This window comes from Aquarana catesbeiana, linkage group LG06 (genome assembly GCF_042186555.1).
Source record: "Aquarana catesbeiana isolate 2022-GZ linkage group LG06, ASM4218655v1, whole genome shotgun sequence".
Classification (NCBI taxonomy): Eukaryota; Metazoa; Chordata; class Amphibia; order Anura; family Ranidae; genus Aquarana; species Aquarana catesbeiana.
In genome coordinates this window covers 310195396-310220400 of record NC_133329.1, presented here as the reverse complement: position 1 = coordinate 310220400, position 25005 = coordinate 310195396, and the positions used below count along the sequence as shown (strand labels likewise).

Here is a 25005-nt window from a genome sequence, read left to right as displayed (position 1 = left end):
GCATTAAACTTGCAGTAACGCACTGAACTATACTGCGTTAAACGGAAGATAACTCACTGAAATATACAGCGTTAAACTTGCAGTAACGCACTGGAATATACTGCGTTAAGCGTGCAGTGACGCACAGAAATGTACTGCGTTTAACGGCACGTAACACACTGAAATATACTGCATTAAACGTGCACGTAACGCACTAAAATATACTGCGTTAAACTTGCAGTAACGCACAGAAACGTGATGCGTTAAGCGGCATGTTACGCACTGAAATATACTGCCTTAAGCGTGCGCTAACGCACAGAAATGTGCTGCGTTGAATGGCATGAAACGCACTGAAATATACTGCGTTAAACTTGCAGTAACGCACTGAAATACAGTGTTAAGCATGCACTAACGCACAGAAATGTACTGTGTTATGTGTACATTAGCGTGCAGAAATGTACTGTGTAAAACAGCACGTAACGCACTGAAATATACTGCGTTAAACTTGCAGTAACGCACTGAAATAAACTGTGTTAAACGGCATGTAACGCACTGAAATATACGGCATTAAACTTGCAGTAATGCAATTAAATATACTGTGGTAAACGGTCACTACACTCACACTGACTGAACTATCCCTAGAGTCACACTAATGTAAAGATGAATGGTGGTCACATTACACTCACACTGACTGAACTATCCCTAGATTCACACTAATGTAAAGATAAATGGTGGTCGCACTACACTCACACCGACTGAACTATCCCTAGTATCACACAAATATAAAGATGAATGGTGGTCACTACACTAACACTGACTGAACTATCCCTAGAGTCACACTAAACTGATATTCTACACTGACAATCGAATCAGAATAGCACACTATAGCACACTAACTGTCTAATAGCACTGAACAGAGCCCTGTTCTATTCCTCTCCACGCTGATATCACACTAAAAATGGGCGCTATTGAAAGAATACTTTTATAGTGTGGGGCGGGACTAAGAGCAATTAGCCATGATTGGATAGAGTCATGACATCGTCCAATCATGGCTCTGACAGTGCTCTGTGCCCTTATTGGGCAAAGCTTTCATTACTTCAGCCAATCAGGGCTTTCAAAACACTGTGCGGCGGCGCAGTGCATTGTGGTCATTCGGGGGGCCAAACAAAAGGTCAAACGCCTCGATAATTCAGTTGTTCAGCGAACGTGCAAACAGCCATTGTTCGGCCCGAACTCATGCTGGGGCTGAACCGTTCGCCTATCCCTACAGGCTAACAAAAATATGTTTAACCCTTTCCAGCCTGCCTCTGCATTACTTTAAAAAGTTATGAATTGCCAGGGGGTGGGAAAGATTGGCCGATCATGCCACCACTAAGATGGGCTGTCAGAGTGTTCACGTTTTCGGGAGCAGGCTCTGCTGGCTACTGATTATTGGTGGGGACCAACAGCTTAATTTGGCAGCTCAGTCTCTGTGCTGGGAGCGCACCGTCAGCACAGAAACATCAGCCGCCCAATAATGCATATGGGTGGCATGTGGACGCTAAAGCCCACCCTTTGCCGCTGCACATATGTGTTGCAAGGACAGCAAGATATTAACCCCTTCCTGCCCGTGCTATAGCCAAAAGACGGGCAGGACAATAACGGGCAGGATTGGCTATAGCACAATCTTTTGTGCTATAGCCAAAAGATTGTGCATGTTTATGATTCTCTTGTTTACCCAAAAACTCAATAAACATATTGAAACAGAATGACAATTGTGTGGTCATGCAACACTGTACCCAAATAGAGCTTTCTTTTGGTGGTATTTGATCACCTCTGCGGTTTTTATTTTTTGCGCTATAAACAAAAAAAGAGCGACAATTTAGAAAAAAACACAATATTTTTTACTTTTTGCTATTAACATATCCCCAATTTAAAAAAATAAATAAATAAACATTTCTTCATCAGTTTAGACCGATGTGTATTCTTCTACATATTTTTGGTAAAAAAACAAAATTGCAATGATTGTATATTAGTAATGGCGGTGATCTACGATTTTTATCGTGACTGTGACATTGCGGTGGATAGTTTGGAAACTTTTGACACTATTTTGGGACCACTGACATTTCTACAGTGATCAGAGCTAAAAATAGCCACTGATAACTGTATAAATGTCACTGGCAGGGAAAGAGTTAACACTAGGGGGCGATCAAGGGGTTAAATGTGTTACCTAGGGAGTGATTTTAACTGTGGGGGGATGGGACTGACTAGGTGAGGAGACCGATCGGTGTTCCTATATTGTAGGAACACACAATCTGTCTCCTCTCCCCTGACAGGACGTGGATCTGTGTGATTTACGCACACAGATCCAAGTTCCTGCTCTGTCACAAGCGATAGCGGGTGCCCAGTCGACATCACGGCTGCCGGGCATGCCCATCGGCTCCTTGCTGACGCGGAGGGGCGTGCGCGTGCGCCCCCTATACTTCTGGGAAGCCGAGGACATCATATGACGCCCGCCCAGGATGGGAGATCCCATCTGCGGACGTCATATGACTATGGTCGGGGAAGGAGGTGGTTAAATACCACCAGGAGAAAGCGCTGTCTCAAAGAAATGATAATAATATCATATCGTTATGGTGTTGCGTGAATTTCATTCAAAGTGTGAAAGCGCTGAAATCTGAAAATTGGCCTGGGCAGGAAGGGGATTAAAGTGCCCAGTATTGAAGTGGTTAAAGTAAAACGTATTCTTTAATGGCTTAACCAAGAGTGACAACACTGGAGCACAATTGGGAGACAGTTGTCACCCTATTACAGGAAGTGCTAATATTAACCACTTGCTGACCTGCTTACGCAGATATATTGTGGCAGGTCGGCTCTCCTGCGCAAACTGACGTACCTGTACGTCAGTCTGTAAAAGCAGAAAAGTGGGCGCGTGCCCGCCACGTGCTACGGGTCCATGTCTGCCGGCAGCCTACGATCGCTTCGAGGAGAGTAAGACCGGAGAAGTGCCTATGTAAACAAGGCATTTCCCCGTTCTGCCTAGTGACATGAGAGAGATCTACTGCTCCCAGTCATCAGGAGCAGTGATCTCTGTCATGTTTCAGTAATCCCATCTCCCCTACAGTTGGAACACGCTGAAAGAACACACTTAACCCCTTGATCCCCCCCCCCCCCCGTGTGTTAACCCCTTCCCTGCCAGTGTCATTTTTACATTGATCAGTGCATTTTTATAGCACTGATCAATGTAATAATAATTGGTCCCCAAAAGGTGTAATGTGAGGTCAGATTTGTCCACTACAATGTCGCAGTCCCGCTAAAAATTGCAGATCGCCACCATTACCAGTAAAACAATAAAAATAAATAAAAGTCCCTAAATCTATCCCGTAGTTTGTAGACGTGATAACTTTTGCGCAAACCAATCAATATACGCCTATTGTGATTTTTTCACCAAAAATATGTAGATGAATATATATCAGCCTAAACTGATGAATACATTTTTTTTAGGATATGTATTATAGCAGAAAGAGAAAAAAAAATTGTCTTTTTTTGTTTATATTGCAAACAATAAAAACCGCAGAGGTGGTCAAATACCATCAAAAGAAAGCTCTATTTGTGGGAAAAAAAACACGTCATTTTTTGGGGGGTACAATGTCGCACGACTGCACAATTGTCAGTTAAAGCGAAGCAGTGCTGTATCACAAAAAATGCTCTGGTCATTAAGGCTTCATTCCCACGAGACGGATCTGCTGCCACGGAGTCCGCCAGCTCAGCGGGAGATCTGTCCGTTGATCGCCGTTGAGCCGGCAGATGACAGGTCCCTCTCTGCTCACTGAGCGGGGAGGGGCTTGTCCAGCGCCGCTGGTTGCTATGGAGAGATCAGACGAAAATGGACAGCATGTCCGTTTTTATCAGATCTCACCCGATCCGATCCGCCAGGGACAGATGCGAACGTAGGGCCATCCGTCTGATTTTAGCTGACATGTCACCGCTGACATCCGTCAGTCCATAGACTAACACAGAGCACCCGTTCAGGTCCACCGACAACACTGACAGGCGGACCTGAACGGTCTGACAGTGTGAAAGGGGCTTAAGGGGGCAAATCCTTTCAGGGCTGAAGTGGTTAAGGATATAAAAGGATTGGAAAACAAACACTGACGTACCATAGACATGTAAAGGCTTATAATAGAGGACTTAGTGATTGGGCTGAAATGAGCACAAGTCATCAGAATTAACATTCTCAGAAGCAGACCCAGGATGACTGCTAATTATAAAAAGAGCTGTAACACACTGTATCTCTACAACAGCCTCCACCTTGTAATATCTCCAAGATGAATTTACATTGTGTCCTGTATCCTCCCGTGTTATCATGCAATGTGTATTTGTGTTTTAGAAAAGGAAACCATTTAGCATCTCCTCCTTGCACACGAGGTCTCCTGAACACCAGCTAACCCGTCTGAGAAGGAAGCGAGTGCATTCCACGCTCTCCTCCAATCAGAGCCCACTCGCTGTCACCCAATCTACAGGCGAGGCTGTTGACGTGCCCTCACCCGGAAGCGGAAGTGTGCAGTGGTTGTGCAGGACGGAGGCCCTGGGGGCCAGCGGGGAAGATGCCAGTTGCCGTGATGGCGGAAAATCCGGTGTCTTATCAGAGGCTTCTAGAACAGTGCGAGGAACAGGAGCTGGAGGTGTGTGATGTGTGCTCATAGAGGGGGAGGGGGTGCATTCTCCTCTGTGGAAGTCCTGTGTACAGGGAGCTCACACTATGGAGACACATCTGTAGTAGATTGATAAGTAATAAATACAAAGCTGAGTGATCCATAGCAGCCTGTGAGAATGGATCTGTCATTGTGTGACTACAGGACACTGGGCGGTGATAGGTCTGTAATGTGTGTTATCCTTTGACCACTTGCTTACTGAGTACTTTTACCCCCTTCCTGCCCAGGCCAAATTTCATCTTCAGCTTCATGCAACATTGGACCCAAATTCAATTTTTATCATTTTTTTTGTCCCACAAATAGAGCTTTCTTTTGGTGGTATTTAACCACTTCAATACCGGGCACTTAGACACCTTCCTGCCCAGACCAATTTTCAGCTTTCAGTGCTGTCGCAGTTTGAATGACAATTGCGCGGTCATCCATCACTGTACCCAAACTACATTTTTATCATTTTGTTCCCACAAATAGAGCTTTCTTTTGGTGGTATTTGATCACCTCTGCGGTTTTTATCTTTTGCTAAACAAATAAAAAAAGACCGAAAATTTTGAAAAAAATAAAAGTTTTGCTTTTGATCCTGTTAAAAAAAATTGTAAATAAGTACGTTTTCTCTTTCACTGATGGGCACTGATAAGGCGGCACTGATATGGTGGCACCAATGAGCGGGCACTGATATGCGACACTGATGGGTGGCACTCATATGCAGCACTGATGGGCATTGATAGGCAGCACTGATGGGCAATGAAAGGCGGCACTGATAGGGTGGCGCTGATAGACAGCACTGATAGGCGGCACTGATATGAGGCACTGATGGGCATCCCTGGTGGCACTGGCAGTGGTAGGCATTGAAGTGGGCACTGATTGGCAGCTGCCTGGGCACACAGTGGCATTTCCCTGGGGGTCTAGGGGCATACCTGGTGGTCTAGTGTGGATGGCTTCCCTGGTGGTCCTGGGTAGGATCCAGGGGGGGTTGTGCTGATAAACAATTAGCACAGACCCCCCCTGTCAGGAGAGCAGCCGATCGGCTCTCCTCTACTCGCGTCTGTCAGATCACCGGCTCTTTCTATTTACATCATGATCAGCCGTGATTGGACACGGCTGATCACGTGGTAAAGAGTCTCCATCGGAGACTCTTTACCTAGATCGATGTTGCAGGGTGTCAGACTGACACCCCGCAACAACGATCGCCGCGATGTGCGTTCCCGGGGGCTCGATATTCCTGATCACATCATATGACGTCCGGTCAGGAATATCAAACCACTTTGCCGCCGTCATTTGGTAATAAGGCGGACAGCAAGTGGTTAATCATCACTCTTTTTTTTTTTTTTTTTTCTTCAAAAACAGATGAAAAAAAGACTGAAAATCTTGAAAAAAAACCCTTTTAATAGTTTGTTATAAACAGGTAATTTTTCTCCTTCACTGATGTGCACTGATGAGGCGGCACTGGTGGGACTGCACTGATAATCAGTGTAGATGTCCCCTTCACACAAGTCAGTTATTGGCTCTCCTCGCGCTGTAAGCATGAGGAAAGGAATGCCGATAATTGGCTTGTGTTTACATCATGATCAGCTGTGATTAGACACAGCATATGATGCCCTCCCAGAACTGGCCAGCCATGCTGTAGCTGTCATTCGACTATAGTACAGTTGGCAAGTGGTTTAAGTTTAATGTTTTGCCTTCCCTCTTCCCGTCTATTTTTATTACACACCTTATTATAAATCCTCTGATGTCCTCACTGAATCACTGTACATCTATATGCAATACAGGAAGATCATGGCGGATGGAAGAAGCTACTAGGTGCGAGCTGGCTCTTGAGAAGAGTTATGTAAATATTAAACAATAGGGTCACCTCCACCCGCATAGCAGCATCATGCATTCATAGAGATCTGTGAATGAATAAACTACAAGTTCCATCTGCCGCATTGGCTTCCAGCTTGTAGTTCCCAATGGAGTACAAATGCACTGATCATTGAGCTTGTAGTCCATTCACTCAAATCATGTGCGTTTATTTTTATTTTTTTCCAAAGATGAACTTATTCTTTAAAATGCTTTGATGTTTGGAGGAGTGGGTGTTCCTAGTTAGGTCTTTGTTTGCATGCAGACCATCCTAGGTAACACCTATATGTGATGCTGAACCTCAGTGAAAGAACTGAAATCCAATGAATGAAGGGGACAGACAGGATGGGGAGGAATGAACCAGGAAATGAGGCGGGTTCTGTATAATTTGATGCAACTTCTAATGCACACCTGGAGAAGCTCACAGTGTGCAGTGATATCAGAGTAAGCAATTTCAGTACAGGAGAGGAGTCAGTACATTTGTGGAAGACTGAAATGAAGGCTGGAGTTCAGCTTTAAAGTAGATTTAAAGCTATAACTTTTCACGGGGGGAAGGTTTAAAACTTTCTGCCAGGTTATTTTTTTTTTTGCTGTCTGTATACCACTGAAGATCTTTAAAAGAGAAATATGTTCGGTTGTTTTTTTTGTTTTTTTTTTTTTTTTTTGAGAATCATACTTGCCTCAGGGGATGCAGCATCTGTCCAATGCTGCATCTGTCCCCCAGCACCTCTAACACTGAGAGCCGAGCGATCAAACACCGCCAATGTCTCGGTTCTCACAGCTCCGTGAGCAGAGAGCTGATGACTGTCAGTCAGCGGCTCTCTGCTTCTCTCTCTCTCTGTGTTCACTGGAGCACTGGGAGCGTCCGGCTCAGGCTCTCGGTGGCTCACTAAGAGGCTGAGCCGGGTGTCAGTCCATGGATCTGGGTGGATCCCGACTCCATGGTCGTAAAGACGCCCGAGCCTGGACCGACTCTGTGACATCAGCAGAGAGTGGACTTGAGCTTGCTCTCTGCTGAAAACTGGTCACAGGAGTGCAAAACGAACGACACTCTTGTGATCCTTAGGAGAAGTGCAGCCAAACCAGCTTGGGCTGTGCTTCTCCTTTAAAGCCTAACTCCAGCTTTCTGTCCCTTTGGGCTAGTTTGGACCAAACAAACTGTTTCTTCACTAAGGATGAGCTCCGGTGTGTTCGCACAGCCCACGTGCAGAGCCCGCCAGGAAGTTGGCACGGCGCTGCGCTAATCACAGGCAGTGAGACATTGTCCTGATGCGCGGCTGCAGAGATTGGGAAATGTCTCACTGCCTGTGATCAGCGCAGTGCCGACAAGCTGGAGCTCATCCTTATTCTTCACTTACAGATGTTCCTGCTGTGAGCATTGTATAAACTGTATGTAGCATCAACTATGTACAGTGTACAGCAGGGCTCAACAAACCCAAAAGCCAAGTCACCATGGTGAGAAGAAATTGCGTCCTGGCACCTGGGCTGCTGCCCAAATGTTCCACACACCCAGTGAGCACTTGAGGATTTACCTTACCTCTTGCTATGGTGACAACTGTAAAAATTCTAGATTTTTCCCTCCATTTCAGTCTCTGTGATAGGTCAATAGGCTGAATTTTTCCAGTAATAACACAGGTGGCAAAAAAAACCCTTGATACAGGGTCTAACCCAGGGGTAGGCAACCTTAAAGAGGTGGAGATCTACCTGAACAACATGGGAGGAGTCAAAGGTCACCAGGCACAGGGTCACTCCCTCACACCTGCTTTAAACCTCTATTTGCCGTACTACTATGTCACAATTGCTGCATTACACTGCGATCATGGGTTTAAATCAGGTGGTGAGGGTACATCCTATCGCCTCCTCACCACATGTCAAGCACTGATGAGAAAGCAATACAGGGCTGCCTACTTTAACCCCTTGTCTTTTGTACTGCACAACATTGCAGGACATTTGCAGAGTGGCCTAATTCACTTGAATGGGTCATGCTTGGCAGGTGCTACACCCACCAACCATGATGGGGCGTATAACTTCTGCTGCGGCTGTGACATGTGTACACCCCTGACCACTGCAGCTTAAGGGGGTGTGGTTGGGAAAGGGATGATAAAAACACATCTTAACTATGGGGTTTTACTACCCTCCCCCCAAACGCAAGTATAAATTAACCCTTACTGTTCTGAGCCCCCTATAATGCTGCTTTCACACTGAAGTGCTGCGAATTACCTGCACCGTGAGTGCAGGGCAGTACATCTGCAACTTTTCTAGGTTAGTAATGCTTTGCCATAGACTTCTATTATATCCTGCAGGTGTGGTGCACTGTCTGAAAGCGCACCAAAACTCATTCAGAAAGTGTGCCAAACCCACAGGATATAATAGAAGTCTATTGCTGAGCACAGCAAAGCTGCAGGTACACTACACCCATGGTGTGGGTAAACAGCAGTGTATCAGTATGAAAGCAGCCTTATACTATTATGCCCAGTGTATTGTTTCACTGACCTGAAGATCTCTTCATTCCTGCTGCTGGCACCACTCTGGAGACTGTAGCCGGGATAAGAGGTGGAGTGCATTTGGTATCACTCCGCATGGGACAGGATCCAGCACTACGGAGGAGGCATCAGCTTACGTGGCTGTTGCTCCCTACTTAGGATAAGCTGCGGCGTGTTCGCACAGCCCACGTGCAGAGCCTGCCAGGAAGTCAGCGCTGCGCTAATCACAGGCAGTGAGACATTTACCCAATGCGCGGCTGCAGAGATCGGGAAATGTCTCACTACCTGTGATTAACGCAGTGCTGACTTCCTGGCGGGCTCTGCACGTGGGCTGTGCGAACACACCGGAGCTCATCCTTGCTCCCTACTACAGCTCCAACTTTATAAGCAGTCCCTCTGCATTGCACTCTGTTTGATGCTCTGGAATGGTGGGCCAGCAAGCCCAGACAGTGATCTACCAGTCACTTGTCCGCGATCTACAGGTTGCTGACCCCCGGTTTAACCCTGCCCGACAAATAAACTTTTATCTGTACATAAACTTTAAACATTTTTTTTTTCTATATGCAAAAACAAAGCACATTTCATAATGGATGTTTCTAGTTGTGAATAGGTCTTTCTGCTCTCTGTAGGTAATGAGTGTCGGGTCCCATTGACCTTACAATATGCATATTCAGATTATCTCTCACTGCCTTCTCTACATTGCTCAGCTTTTTATCTGTTTCTGTTGCCCAGGCTCCTGGAGGCGTGGCTACTCCCAACGTCTACAGCCAGCTGCTGGTTCTGTATCTTTTACACAATGATATGTAAGTGGTTTCCTCACTTTTTTCTGTATTAAAAGTTTTTTTTTTTTTTTTTTTACAATAAATGACATTTACATTTAATGCTTTGTGCCTTTTTATAGGAATAATGCTCGTTATCTGTGGAAAAGGATCCCACAGCCTGTTAAATCTGTAAGTATTACCTTTTTTTATTTTTCCACACACAAACGGATTATTATCAGGGCGTGCCACGAAGTAACACAGCAAGGGGAAAACTATTATAAATGGCAAATTTACAAAAACAAATCTATTGTGGGGCCCTCTAGTCATGTCAGGGGGAAAAGAGGGGTTGTGTGGTGGTGCTGTACCTAAAACAATAGAAATATTACTTATTTGCAAACTTTTGGACTTTCTCCTTGATCTCTTCATATGAAGGATAGAATGCTTGTTCACAGTGAGCGACTTGCTAATAAGCCAAGATCAGGACCTCTCTAAAGTTTGCCTCTTTAAAGTGATCACAAGCCCACTGAAGTTACTAGCCTCAGGTGATACACATTGAGGAAGCAAATTCTTCTAATCATAAGCTGTACCTGTTTATCTGCAGCCTTCTCTCCTCTATGGCAATCTGAAGTACACAGATCAGATGGTAGCCCCATAGGGAAACATGCACATCTGAAAAGACAAAAAAGAGGGTTAAGTGCCCGTTAACACCAGAACGCTGTGCGGGAATCCCACAATCTGTGCATGTTTCTCACACCATGTTTAACCGCTTCAGCCCCGGAAGATTTTACCCCCTTCCTGAGCAGAGTGTTTTTTGCGATTTGGCACTGACAATTGCGCGGTCGTGCGACGTGTCTCCCAAACGAAATTGACGTTCTTTTTTCCCCACAAATAGCGCTTTCTTTTGGTGGTATTTGATCGCCTCTGCGATTTTTTTATTTTTTTTTTTTTTTTTTTTTTTTTTTGCGCTATAAACAAAATAAGAGACAATTTAAAAAAAAAGCATTTATTTTTTACATTTTGCTATAATAAATATCCCCCAAAAATATATAAAAAAACATTTTTTTTCCTCAGTTTAAGCCGATCGTATTCTTCTACATATTTTTGGTAAAAAAAAAAAACGCATAGCATTTATAACGTTATAGCATTTACAAAATAGTTTTGTGGCATTTTTATTCATTTTTTTTTTTTTTTACTAGTAATGGCGGCGATCAGCGATTTTTATTGTGACTGCAACATTATGGCGGACATGTCGGACATTTTTGACACATTTTTGGGACCATTGTCATTTATACAGCAATCAGTGCTATAAAAATGCAGTGATTCCTGTGTAAATGACACTGGCAGTGAAGGGGGTTAACCACTAGGGGGCGGGGAGGGGTTAAGTATGTCCTAGGGGAGTGATTACTAACTGTAGGGGGGATGGGCTAGCAGTGTCATTACACTGATCACTGCTCCCGATTACAGGGAGCTGTGATCAGTGACACTTGTCACTAGGCAGAACGGGGAGATGCTGTTTTTATCAGCATCTCCCCGTTCATCCTCTCCGTGGGGCAGTCCAGTGGTATTCAAATCATTCAAAATGACTGGGCTCAAATCACACTGCACCACATGCAACACGTTCTTGTGAGATTTCTGGTGTGAACCGGCCCTAAAAATCCCTACCACCCCCCTCATCCTCACTTTATCATGAAGGTAAGGACTATCACCAGTATGCACAAGGGAAAAATTATGATGAAGCAAAACTATAAAGCAGAAAATATGGGTTGAAATATAGACCCTGTCATGGAAGACATACAGAAATACTCTAACCAGTAAGTTTAACTGGTTTTTGCTAATCGTCTTCCAGGACGGCTAAAATGATAAACAAGAACTTGTCATACCTTAGGGAGGGAATACAGCCTGTAAAACTTTCAAACAAAGGCCAAATCTTGGCTAGATATCGATTCCAATTGGTAACACTCTACCAAAGCACAGTTTGTAGACCATACAGTAGTCTTGGAGATCTCTTCTTAAGAGAATTCTGCACTTATGGTCCACAAAGTAACCAGAGATCTTGTGGAATATGCCTTCATCTTAGACAGAGTCTGAAGACTTGTGCTGTCATGTGCAGAAAGGATCGCTTCCCTAATCCATCTAGCTTTGGAACTTTGAAAGTCTTAACCACTTTGGCTCTCACACCTTTACTCCTTATGGGCCAGAGCAATTTTCAAATTTCTGCTATGAGCCTATTTATTTGGCAATAACTTTGTCATTACTTTAAAGGGTAAGTTCACCTTTACAGAAAAATCTGTAAGGTGTACTTACATAGGAGCCCCCTCCCCCCAGTCCCGCTAACCTGCATGGCGGCGATCTGCTATTATGAGCCCCGGTAAAGCCGCCTCACGGTTCCGGGGCTTAGAAATCCCTGGAGCTTAATCTCCTAAACGTACCTTATCAGGAGGGATGTTTAAAAGCGCATTCTAATTGGTCTGATTGATCGGCGCCACCCAAGTGACGGCGCCAATCAGTCAGAACCCGTGTAGCCTGTCTTCTCTGCGGATAAGAAGGAGAGAGGATTTCTAAGTGCCGGAGCCGTGAGGCGGCTATACCGGGGCTCATAATGGCAGATCGCTGCCATGCAGGTCAGCTGGACTAGGGGAGGGGGAGAGGGGGGTCCTGTGTAAGTTCATCTTACAGATTTTTCTGCAAAGGTGAACTCACATTTTAGCATAACAACGTAATTCATATATTGTTTTTGTAAGGACAAACAAGGCCTTTTTGTGAATATTGCCCTGCAACAATAATATTTTTTCGCGATCCTTACACAATTAAACGTAATAAAGCTAAACAAAAGCATTTTTTTTTTTTTTTTGAGCAGTGTTAGTTTAAACATAAATAGTGTTACTGCACATAAAGTGTGCATTTTATTCTGTAATTTGTCCTGTTAGAAACAATACTAAAATATGATTTTGGTACAAAGCAAAAGTTGAAAACTTGAAAAGTTTTTTTACAAATGAAGTAAAGTGTTTTTTTTTTTTTTTTTTTTTTTTAAGTGTGATACGTGTAAATATATGTAAAAGGTGTAAAAATATTAATAAAGCAAACGAAAACAGAAAAAAAGTTTAACTATTGGTTAATAAAATTGACTGGAGAAGGAGAATACGGAGTTAATTAGTGCTGATTAGAATAAACTAAGGGGTTCAACAGAGGAACATTTATTAGAAAAAAAAAACATTTTATTTTTATTTTTTTATTTGTTAAGGTTGCTTCAACTCTCTTCATCTGCAGATCGAAGTTGATCCCTTTTGATCTGTAGATAAAAAAACACAGAAAGTTACAAATAATACAATGTTCCAATGTAACGTTCTGTATTCCAGTCTGAGCAATGTTGTTGATAAACATTGTCAAACTGCTCTTTTTTTTTTTTGACCGCTCCTGCTGCCAACCTTCTCTCTGTACTCGGCAGTGCAGCTATGACTCATCAGAACTAGATTGCCAGGTACTGGGACAGGGAAGGATCCAAGCAGCAGGGCAGAAGGACTGGATGTACTAGACATGCCCTGTGTACATTGATGACATTTTTTTGGGGGCATGTCTAGTACACTCAGAGTCTGCAGCTGGTTAAGGCCCTTATTCTGTCCACAAAATAGAAGTAGAAGGTGACTAGTGATTTCAGATCTCTTGAGAAAAACCCTTTGAATCCACCCCAGATACCCAGGGACTGGCTTAAAGCGGTACTAAACCCGAAAACAAAAATGTGATATATTGCAGCTCACCAATTCTTAGATGTGGTGGCTGCATTAGTTTTATTTTTTCCTTTTTTTTCTGATGTTCCAGCTAGTAAGTCTGTTATTTTTGTACTTCCTTTAACAGACCAAGCTGTCTAGCAAAAGAAGCAGTTAGAGGGTTGAAGCCAATCATTTAACACTGACAGGCGCGCTTACACCGGTCAGCTTTTATTCATGTAAAACCTTTATTCTAAAAGGAAAAAAAAAGTTGCTGCTTAAAACGTTTTAGCTGGGCTTAAATAATTTAGTCAAGTTCATCTAACACTGCCGTCTGCCCAGAATGACAGGACTGTTGTCCAAAAGTGTCTATGCTGATCCCCCATCCAGAGTGGAGACACTCCAAGGCAGGCAGTGTGTTACTGGCTGGATCACCAGGTAAACAAAAAAAAAAAAAAGTAAAAAAGTCTTAAATAAATAAAACAATTGCAGCCATCGCATCTAAGGATTGTAAGGTGCAATATATTACATTTTTGTTTTTGGGTTTAACACTACTTTAAGGATCACCCCATCTTTTTTTGTACGTGTTCTTATTTGACAGGGTTTAAAAGTCTTCTATCCCCCAACGCATGCAGTGGTTAATAAGAACATCATCTTTAAGGGTAAAAGTTTTGGAGAACACTCCCAAATGGGGTCAGACGGGTTCTTTAGTCAGGACATAGAGAAATAACAGAGTTTAATTCCAGAGAGCAGTATTCTTAATCTGTGGTGTGCAGAGTTATCTGGATAAAAGAGAAAAACTCTTGAGAAAGGGGATCCTCTGACAACGTAGTTAACATAGAAAATTTAAAAAGGCTACTATTTGTACATGAAGGGTACTTTGTGGCAAACCTTTATCTACCTCAACTTGAAGTGCAGAATTGCAGGTATTGAACAATAAACCCTGTGTATACTGTTCACTTTCCAAGCAAAAAATGACTTCCAAATATAGCATATATTCTCCTTGTAGTCTAATTACTACTACAAAGAAGGGTATCAGTTTTGTGTCCCTGAGATTACACTTTCTGTTTCTCTGGGTTCTCTTTGTGTCAGATGAACAAGCTGAGAGCTTGGGTAAACTACCAGAGTTTGAAGTAGGGGGATCTAGCTGAATCAGTAGAACTCCTGGATGAGAGCTTGACAGAGACATACTGGTTGAGAACCAACTTATTTTGCACCATTGTGCCACTAAAATGATCTGCACCCTGTCCTGAAGAATCTTCCTGATCAGAAATGGTAGCAAAGAAAAAAAAGGATAAAAAGCCTACCCCAGCCTGCAATCTGAGTGTTATGGAGTCCATCCTCTGAGTTGATGGCTCCCTCTCTACAGAGAAGTAATTCTCCACCTTTTTGTTGTATTAGAGGCAAAGAGATCCACATCCAGTATCTGACATCTGTCTGTGATCTCTTTAAAAAAAACAGTGGGCTCAGTTCCTAATCTTCTTGCTGTACCTGAAAATCTGGAATGCTTCAAGAATATGCATGTTATCCTTATGCAGGGGTCATGCTAGTCTTATTTGTATCATTCCAATTTTAGCATATGCCCCCCTCCCCCATCATTTGAGATATGCTGCTGTTGTGTCATTGTCTGAGAGACAACATAACTCGTTCATTGAAGGGCAAAATCTCTGTACATGGAGCATTGAATAAATCGCCATTAAAAAAACTAAAAACTTTGCAGACCTGGAATGGAGCTGGATCCACACTACTCCTAGAATGGCTGCCATCCTTATGCTGTGCTGAGCGGGGGGGTGGGGGAGGGGGGGTGTTTGGGCCAGGCCAAGCTGCCTGCTCTGTGTCAACAGACTGAGACAGAGTGGCTCATGAGCGAACACACAGGGGTGTCCCCATAGGAAGCTGCTTTCCATGGGGGCACTTGCCGAAGAGGAGAAGCCTGGAGCACCGGCAGGGGACCCCAGAAAAAGAGGATCGGAACTGCTCTGTGCAAAACCATTGCACAGAGTAGGTAAGTATAACATGTGCTTTGTTTTTTGTTTTCTTTTAATTGAGCTTTAATGTTGCTTTATATAGCCCATCAGAGATGCAGCAAGATTAAAGGGAAGCACCCTGATCTGTCAGTGTTGTAGACCCTTTAACATGTGGATTGCAAAGATTAGAGAACTTGATGAAATTAATGAATCAGAACAGGTGGGTAGGTGTCCTGCAGTTCCAGAGATCATGAAGGCCCCATGAAACAGAAGGGTTCTCACTGAATAAATCCCAATTGCTTGTACAGGAGGGAATTTAAAATCATTCTAAATTTCCCAGAGAATTTTAGGACAAGGATAACATAGGATTAAAACCCCAATCCTCTGGGGAATCTGCAGACTGACCTGTTATGCCTTCAGAAGTGAGATGATGTTCATAAGATCTTTCAGTTTGTTGGAGCAGGGGACCTGCAAATTTTCTCCTATTGTATTTTTAAAAAAGTTATGCCTGTCCCTGGCCTGACATTGCTCACTTTTTTTGGGGGGTGGGGGCGGGGGCTCAGTTTCAAGTGGACCAAGTGGACCTCTAATCTTGGTCATTTCTTTTCAGTGTTCTGGCTTTCAAAACTCACAGAAAATCATTTAAGACTTGTTTTGCTGACCCCAAAATGTTTTTTGTTGGAAACTAGGAAACTTTATATTTAGAAGGAACCTCCATTCCGCTGACACCCCTTCCCCCAACCCCCCCTGTCCAGGAATGTGTCAAAACAGTCTCTAACCAGGACCACTTCAAATGGAGTTCCACAGAGTCTGGTTTAGTCAAGTTCATCTAACACTGCCGTCTGCCCAGAATGACAGGACTGTTGTCCAAAAGTGTCTATGCTGATCCCCCATCCAGAGTGGAGACACTCCAAGGCAGGCAGTGTGTTACTGGCTGGATCACCAGGTAAACAAAAAAAAAAAAAGTAAAAAAGTCTTAAATAAATAAAACAATTGCAGCCATCGCATCTAAGGATTGTAAGGTGCAATATATTACATTTTTGTTTTTGGGTTTAACACTACTTTAAGGATCACCCCATCTTTTTTTGTACGTGTTCTTATTTGACAGGGTTTAAAAGTCTTCTATCCCCCAACGCATGCAGTGGTTAATAAGAACATCATCTTTAAGGGTAAAAGTTTTGGAGAACACTCCCAAATGGGGTCAGACGGGTTCTTTAGTCAGGACATAGAGAAATAACAGAGTTTAATTCCAGAGAGCAGTATTCTTAATCTGTGGTGTGCAGAGTTATCTGGATAAAAGAGAAAAACTCTTGAGAAAGGGGATCCTCTGACAACGTAGTTAACATAGAAAATTTAAAAAGGCTACTATTTGTACATGAAGGGTACTTTGTGGCAAACCTTTATCTACCTCAACTTGAAGTGCAGAATTGCAGGTATTGAACAATAAACCCTGTGTATACTGTTCACTTTCCAAGCAAAAAATGACTTCCAAATATAGCATATATTCTCCTTGTAGTCTAATTACTACTACAAAGAAGGGTATCAGTTTTGTGTCCCTGAGATTACACTTTCTGTTTCTCTGGGTTCTCTTTGTGTCAGATGAACAAGCTGAGAGCTTGGGTAAACTACCAGAGTTTGAAGTAGGGGGATCTAGCTGAATCAGTAGAACTCCTGGATGAGAGCTTGACAGAGACATACTGGTTGAGAACCAACTTATTTTGCACCATTGTGCCACTAAAATGATCTGCACCCTGTCCTGAAGAATCTTCCTGATCAGAAATGGTAGCAAAGAAAAAAAAGGATAAAAAGCCTACCCCAGCCTGCAATCTGAGTGTTATGGAGTCCATCCTCTGAGTTGATGGCTCCCTCTCTACAGAGAAGTAATTCTCCACCTTTTTGTTGTATTAGAGGCAAAGAGATCCACATCCAGTATCTGACATCTGTCTGTGATCTCTTTAAAAAAAACAGTGGGCTCAGTTCCTAATCTTCTTGCTGTACCTGAAAATCTGGAATGCTTCAAGAATATGCATGTTATCCTTATGCAGGGGTCATGCTAGTCTTATTTGTATCATTCCAATTTTAGCATATGCCCCCCTCCCCCATCATTTGAGATATGCTGCTGTTGTGTCATTGTCTGAGAGACAACATAACTCGTTCATTGAAGGGCAAAATCTCTGTACATGGAGCATTGAATAAATCGCCATTAAAAAAAACTAAAAACTTTGCAGACCTGGAATGGAGCTGGATCCACACTACTCCTAGAATGGCTGCCATCCTTATGCTGTGCTGAGCGGGGGGGTGGGGGAGGGGGGGTGTTTGGGCCAGGCCAAGCTGCCTGCTCTGTGTCAACAGACTGAGACAGAGTGGCTCATGAGCGAACACACAGGGGTGTCCCCATAGGAAGCTGCTTTCCATGGGGGCACTTGCCGAAGAGGAGAAGCCTGGAGCACCGGCAGGGGACCCCAGAAAAAGAGGATCGGAACTGCTCTGTGCAAAACCATTGCACAGAGTAGGTAAGTATAACATGTGCTTTGTTTTTTGTTTTCTTTTAATTGAGCTTTATGTTGCTTTATATAGCCCATCAGAGATGCAGCAAGATTAAAGGGAAGCACCCTGATCTGTCAGTGTTGTAGACCCTTTAACATGTGGATTGCAAAGATTAGAGAACTTGATGAAATTAATGAATCAGAACAGGTGGGTAGGTGTCCTGCAGTTCCAGAGATCATGAAGGCCCCATGAAACAGAAGGGTTCTCACTGAATAAATCCCAATTGCTTGTACAGGAGGGAATTTAAAATCATTCTAAATTTCCCAGAGAATTTTAGGACAAGGATAACATAGGATTAAAACCCCAATCCTCTGGGGAATCTGCAGACTGACCTGTTATGCCTTCAGAAGTGAGATGATGTTCATAAGATCTTTCAGTTTGTTGGAGCAGGGGACCTGCAAATTTTCTCCTATTGTATTTTTAAAAAAGTTATGCCTGTCCCTGGCCTGACATTGCTCACTTTTTTTGGGGGGTGGGGGCGGGGGCTCAGTTTCAAGTGGACCAAGTGGACCTCTAATCTTGGTCATTTCTTTTCAGTGTTCTGGCTTTCAAAACTCACAGAAAATCATTTAAGACTTGTTTTGCTGACCCCAAAATGTTTTTTGTTGGAAACTAGGAAACTTTATATTTAGAAGGAACCTCCATTCCGCTGACACCCCTTCCCCCAACCCCCCCTGTCCAGGAATGTGTCAAAACAGTCTCTAACCAGGACCACTTCAAATGGAGTTCCACAGAGTCTGGTTTAGTCAAGTTCATCTAACACTGCCGTCTGCCCAGAATGACAGGACTGTTGTCCAAAAGTGTCTATGCTGATCCCCCATCCAGAGTGGAGACACTCCAAGGCAGGCAGTGTGTTACTGGCTGGATCACCAGGTAAACAAAAAAAAAAAAAGTAAAAAAGTCTTAAATAAATAAAACAATTGCAGCCATCGCATCTAAGGATTGTAAGGTGCAATATATTACATTTTTGTTTTTGGGTTTAACACTACTTTAAGGATCACCCCATCTTTTTTTGTACGTGTTCTTATTTGACAGGGTTTAAAAGTCTTCTATCCCCCAACGCATGCAGTGGTTAATAAGAACATCATCTTTAAGGGTAAAAGTTTTGGAGAACACTCCCAAATGGGGTCAGACGGGTTCTTTAGTCAGGACATAGAGAAATAACAGAGTTTAATTCCAGAGAGCAGTATTCTTAATCTGTGGTGTGCAGAGTTATCTGGATAAAAGAGAAAAACTCTTGAGAAAGGGGATCCTCTGACAACGTAGTTAACATAGAAAATTTAAAAAGGCTACTATTTGTACATGAAGGGTACTTTGTGGCAAACCTTTATCTACCTCAACTTGAAGTGCAGAATTGCAGGTATTGAACAATAAACCCTGTGTATACTGTTCACTTTCCAAGCAAAAAATGACTTCCAAATATAGCATATATTCTCCTTGTAGTCTAATTACTACTACAAAGAAGGGTATCAGTTTTGTGTCCCTGAGATTACACTTTCTGTTTCTCTGGGTTCTCTTTGTGTCAGATGAACAAGCTGAGAGCTTGGGTAAACTACCAGAGTTTGAAGTAGGGGGATCTAGCTGAATCAGTAGAACTCCTGGATGAGAGCTTGACAGAGACATACTGGTTGAGAACCAACTTATTTTGCACCATTGTGCCACTAAAATGATCTGCACCCTGTCCTGAAGAATCTTCCTGATCAGAAATGGTAGCAAAGAAAAAAAAGGATAAAAAGCCTACCCCAGCCTGCAATCTGAGTGTTATGGAGTCCATCCTCTGAGTTGATGGCTCCCTCTCTACAGAGAAGTAATTCTCCACCTTTTTGTTGTATTAGAGGCAAAGAGATCCACATCCAGTATCTGACATCTGTCTGTGATCTCTTTAAAAAAAACAGTGGGCTCAGTTCCTAATCTTCTTGCTGTACCTGAAAATCTGGAATGCTTCAAGAATATGCATGTTATCCTTATGCAGGGGTCATGCTAGTCTTATTTGTATCATTCCAATTTTAGCATATGCCCCCCTCCCCCATCATTTGAGATATGCTGCTGTTGTGTCATTGTCTGAGAGACAACATAACTCGTTCATTGAAGGGCAAAATCTCTGTACATGGAGCATTGAATAAATCGCCATTAAAAAAAACTAAAAACTTTGCAGACCTGGAATGGAGCTGGATCCACACTACTCCTAGAATGGCTGCCATCCTTATGCTGTGCTGAGCGGGGGGGTGGGGGAGGGGGGGTGTTTGGGCCAGGCCAAGCTGCCTGCTCTGTGTCAACAGACTGAGACAGAGTGGCTCATGAGCGAACACACAGGGGTGTCCCCATAGGAAGCTGCTTTCCATGGGGGCACTTGCCGAAGAGGAGAAGCCTGGAGCACCGGCAGGGGACCCCAGAAAAAGAGGATCGGAACTGCTCTGTGCAAAACCATTGCACAGAGTAGGTAAGTATAACATGTGCTTTGTTTTTTGTTTTCTTTTAATTGAGCTTTATGTTGCTTTATATAGCCCATCAGAGATGCAGCAAGATTAAAGGGAAGCACCCTGATCTGTCAGTGTTGTAGACCCTTTAACATGTGGATTGCAAAGATTAGAGAACTTGATGAAATTAATGAATCAGAACAGGTGGGTAGGTGTCCTGCAGTTCCAGAGATCATGAAGGCCCCATGAAACAGAAGGGTTCTCACTGAATAAATCCCAATTGCTTGTACAGGAGGGAATTTAAAATCATTCTAAATTTCCCAGAGAATTTTAGGACAAGGATAACATAGGATTAAAACCCCAATCCTCTGGGGAATCTGCAGACTGACCTGTTATGCCTTCAGAAGTGAGATGATGTTCATAAGATCTTTCAGTTTGTTGGAGCAGGGGACCTGCAAATTTTCTCCTATTGTATTTTTAAAAAAGTTATGCCTGTCCCTGGCCTGACATTGCTCACTTTTTTTGGGGGGTGGGGGCGGGGGCTCAGTTTCAAGTGGACCAAGTGGACCAAGTGGACCTCTAATCTTGGTCATTTCTTTTCAGTGTTCTGGCTTTCAAAACTCACAGAAAATCATTTAAGACTTGTTTTGCTGACCCCAAAATGTTTTTTGTTGGAAACTAGGAAACTTTATATTTAGAAGGAACCTCCATTCCGCTGACACCCCTTCCCCCAACCCCCCCTGTCCAGGAATGTGTCAAAACAGTCTCTAACCAGGACCACTTCAAATGGAGTTCCACAGAGTCTGGTTTTGGAGGCCAGGTAACCTTCCTGGGCTTTGAGCCTAGGACAAAGCAAGGTCCATAAAGACATGAATGAGTGAGTTTGTGGTAGAGGAACTTGACTGGCCTGACCTCAACCCAATAGAACACCTTTGAGATGAATTAGAGCTGAGACTGCGAGCCAGGCGTCCAACAACAGTATCTGACTGCACAAATGCGCTTCTGGAAGAATGGTCAGAAATTCCCATAGACACACTCCTAAACCTTGTGGACAGCCTTCCTAGAAGAGTTGAAGCTGTTACAACTGCAAAGGGTGGGCCAACTCAATATTGAACCCTACGGATTGAGACACGAATGTCTTTTAGGTTCATGTAAAGGCAGGTGTCCCAATACTTTTGACAGTATAGTGTATATGCAGATATGCTCTGAGCGTCTGCCAGTTAACTGACGGTGACCCACTGCATTTCTCCACATGCACGGAGTGCAGCACACTACTCCTATATGTGACATAAACATCATAAGAAGTGGCTGCCTAGATAAGTAGTAAGAAAGGGAAAAAAGAAAAGGTATTTGCATTTTTTTTGTGCAGTTGTGTAAGAGGGAGGTGAGAGGATGTTTTGTAAATGGATGAAGGTCTGCTGTAAGGCCTCGTGCACACGGCCGCATTTATTTACTTTGTAAAAAAGGTTTCCATATTGCATCTGCACTCAAAAGGGCCTACACCTGCTTATGTCTCCATGTGTACATTCTTTACCTGCGCCACTGATGATTACACACTAATGTTTACATCTTCCCTTGAATGACTAATACATGCAGTGCAGGTGCAGAATGACCAAGGTTGAACACTTTCCATGTCTGTGTTACTGGCGCTGCCAGTGCATTGGTGATGTTTACATGTCAGCTCTGAGTTCACTAGGCTGGGTGGGTGGAGCATAGGTTTTTTTTTTTTCGCTCTACACATTTAAAAATTGGCGCAAAGTTTACAATTGTACAGTGTAATATACGAGGTGTGAAGATTTGATTCCCAGAAGAGACTGTAAAAAAGTTTGCCGACCTATACACTAGTGGCTGTTGTCACCTTGTAAAGCAACTCGCTTTTCTAGATGACTGTGCAACTGCTGGAAACATTCCTGGAATGTATTTTTGGAACACTGCACAGTATCTTTGTTGTGGCATGTTGGATGTCCAGAATGTCATAAAATCTGTGTCCTTTTTAAGGCATTTTTTTTCATTTTGGGAACAGCCAAAGGTCTCACTAGGTCAAGGAAATGGTGGTTGGTCAAGTTTTAGAATGGATTTCTAGGCCAGAAACTCGCAAACACTTAAAGTGGATCAAAAGGCTGAAGGGGTTTTTTATCTTCATGCATTCTATGCATGAAGGTAAAAAAACCTTCAGTGTGCAGCTCCCCCTTCAGCCCCCCTTATACTCGCCCGATCCTAAATCCCCGATGTGCATGAGAGCAGAAGCTCTCCTGGGTTTATCCATCCTCGTTGGCTGTGACACAGCAGCAGGAACCATTGTCAATGACAGACAATGGGGGCATTTGGGAGGGGCCAGGAGCATCAGCAGGGAATCCGAGAAGAGGAGGATTGGGGCTGCTCTGTGTAAAACCATTGTACAGAGCAAGTAGGTATGACTTGTTTGTTATTTAAAAAAAAATAAAACTGTGACCCTTTTTACAAATGCTTTAACCCATCATGTGCAGGAGCATGCAAAGGAGGGTTTGGGACTTTAAATTAGGCACGTGAAAGCGACTAGAAAAATGGTAAAAATCATGTCATTTTTTTTTCAGCATGTACATACAGTATCTCACAAAAGTGAGTACTGTACACCCCTCATATTTTTGTAAACATTTTATTATATCTTTTCATCTGACAACACTGAAGAAATGTCACTTTGCTACAATGTACAGTAGTGAGTGTACAGCTTGTATAACAGTGTAAATTTGCTGTCCCCTCAAAATAACGCAACACACAGCCATTAATGTCTAAACCGCTGGCAACAAAAGTGAGTACACCCCTAAGTGAAAATGTCCAAATTGGGCCCAATTAGCCATTTTCCCTCCCCGGTGTCATGTGACTTGTTTGTGTTACCAGGTCTCAGGCGTGAATGGGGAGCAGGTGTGTTAAATTTGGTATTATCGCTTTCACTCTCTCATACTGGTCACTGGAAGTTCAACATGGCACCTTATGGCAAAGAACTCTCTGAGGATCTGAAAAAAAGAATTGTTGCTCTATATAAAGATGGCCTAGGCTATAAGAAGATTGCCAAGACCCTGAAACTGAGCTGCAGCACGGTGGCCAAGACCATACAGCGGTTTAGAGGACAGGTTCCACTCAGAACAGGCCTCGCCGTTGTCGACCAAAGAAGTTGAGTGTACGTGCTCAGCGTCATATCCAGAGGTTGTCTTTGGGAAATAGACTTATTAGTGCTGCCAGCATTGCTGCAGAGGTTGAAGGGGTGGGGGGGGGGAGGGGTCAGCCTGTCAGTGCTCAGACCATACGCCACACATTGCATAAAATTGGTCTACATGGCTGTCGACCCAGAAGGAAGCCTCTTCTAAAGATGATGCACAAGAAAGTCTGCAAACAGTTTGCTGAAGACAAGCAGACTAAGATAATGGATTACTGGAACCATGTCCTGTGGTCTGATAAGACCTAGATATAAACTTATTTGGTAGAGATGGTGTCAAACGTGTGTGGTGGTAACCAGGTGAGGAGTACAAACACAAGTGTGTTTTGCCTACAGTCAAGCATGGTGGTGGGAGTGTCATGGTCTGGGGCTGGATGAGTGATGCCACAACTGGGGAGCTACATTTCATTGAGGGAACCATGACTGCCAACATGTACTGTGACATACTCAAGCAAAGCATGATCCCCTCCCTTCGGAGGCTGGGCCTCAGCACAGTATTCTAACATAACGAACCCAAACACACCTCCAAGACGACCACTTTTGTGAGATACTGTATGTCTTGTAGTATAACAATTTGTACATACACAAGTCAGAAAATTTAATCTATTTACATAACAAAGATACATTACAGTTTGTTTATATACAGGGATATTATCGTGACACTTTATTTGCAATATAATATATACAATAATGAGAGCAAATGTTGCTCCATATTGTGAAATTTTTATGAAAGACAAAAAAGTTTGCATGGTAAGATCCAAAATAAAACACCAACAAAAAAGGAAGCACAATGTCTTTTAAAGCATATATGCTTGTAAGAAGAATGCTCAATGCGTTTCGTGGATTTATTCCACTTCCTCAGACGTGGATGTATTAAATGTGTGTGTTGGCTTAAAATCCAACCATGTGGTACTGAAAAGCAGAGGGCTGTCATCTCACCAAAGCCCCCCACAGGGTTGATTAAAAAATAAATTAAAAAAAAAGGAAACTTAATAAATATTTTAACGTAAAATTGTAAAAATAAAATGAAAAAAACACGGATACTGTACACCCCCCCCCCCCCCCCCCCTGGAAGAAAAAGAAAATATAAAAAACTACTGACACAGTCCAAGCCTTATCAGTGCTGGATATTAGTGCCACTGTCACATGACATTAAAAAAGTATCAGTATCGGCGAGTAATTGCAAAAAAGTATCAGTACCTTGTACTAGGTCTTAAAGTGATATCGGTGCAACCCTAATTGATTGTATTAATCTGCTGCTCCTGTCACTCATTTTACGCCAACAGCGCAATGGGCGCGCACACACACACGTTATTTCTTCTATTACTCTTTAAAGACTGAGTCCACTGGTCTGACACCCAGGCGAGTGCAAGTCCGAGCACACTCAAGTGTGAATGACTGTGACTCACTACCATAGTGCTACACTG

At 43.2% G+C, this 25005-nt stretch overlaps 1 protein-coding gene and 3 pseudogenes across 1 annotated transcript in view; 1 reads left to right on the top strand and 3 right to left on the bottom strand.

The window, feature by feature from the left end:
* The first annotated feature begins 4481 nt into the window (after nucleotides 1-4481).
* COPS8 (COP9 signalosome subunit 8) overlaps nucleotides 4482-25005 on the top strand; it is a 32447-nt gene continuing 11923 nt past the window's right edge. The window contains exons 1-3 of the mRNA XM_073633643.1: nucleotides 4482-4643; nucleotides 9722-9792; nucleotides 9891-9939. Coding sequence (XP_073489744.1) covers nucleotides 4566-4643; nucleotides 9722-9792; nucleotides 9891-9939 — 198 coding nt within the window. The 5' untranslated portion in view covers nucleotides 4482-4565. The remainder of the gene's footprint in view (nucleotides 4644-9721; nucleotides 9793-9890; nucleotides 9940-25005) is intronic.
* LOC141101921 (U6 spliceosomal RNA) lies at nucleotides 14948-15060 on the bottom strand (annotated as a pseudogene).
* Nucleotides 17422-17534, bottom strand: LOC141101920 (U6 spliceosomal RNA; annotated as a pseudogene).
* LOC141101919 (U6 spliceosomal RNA) lies at nucleotides 19896-20008 on the bottom strand (annotated as a pseudogene).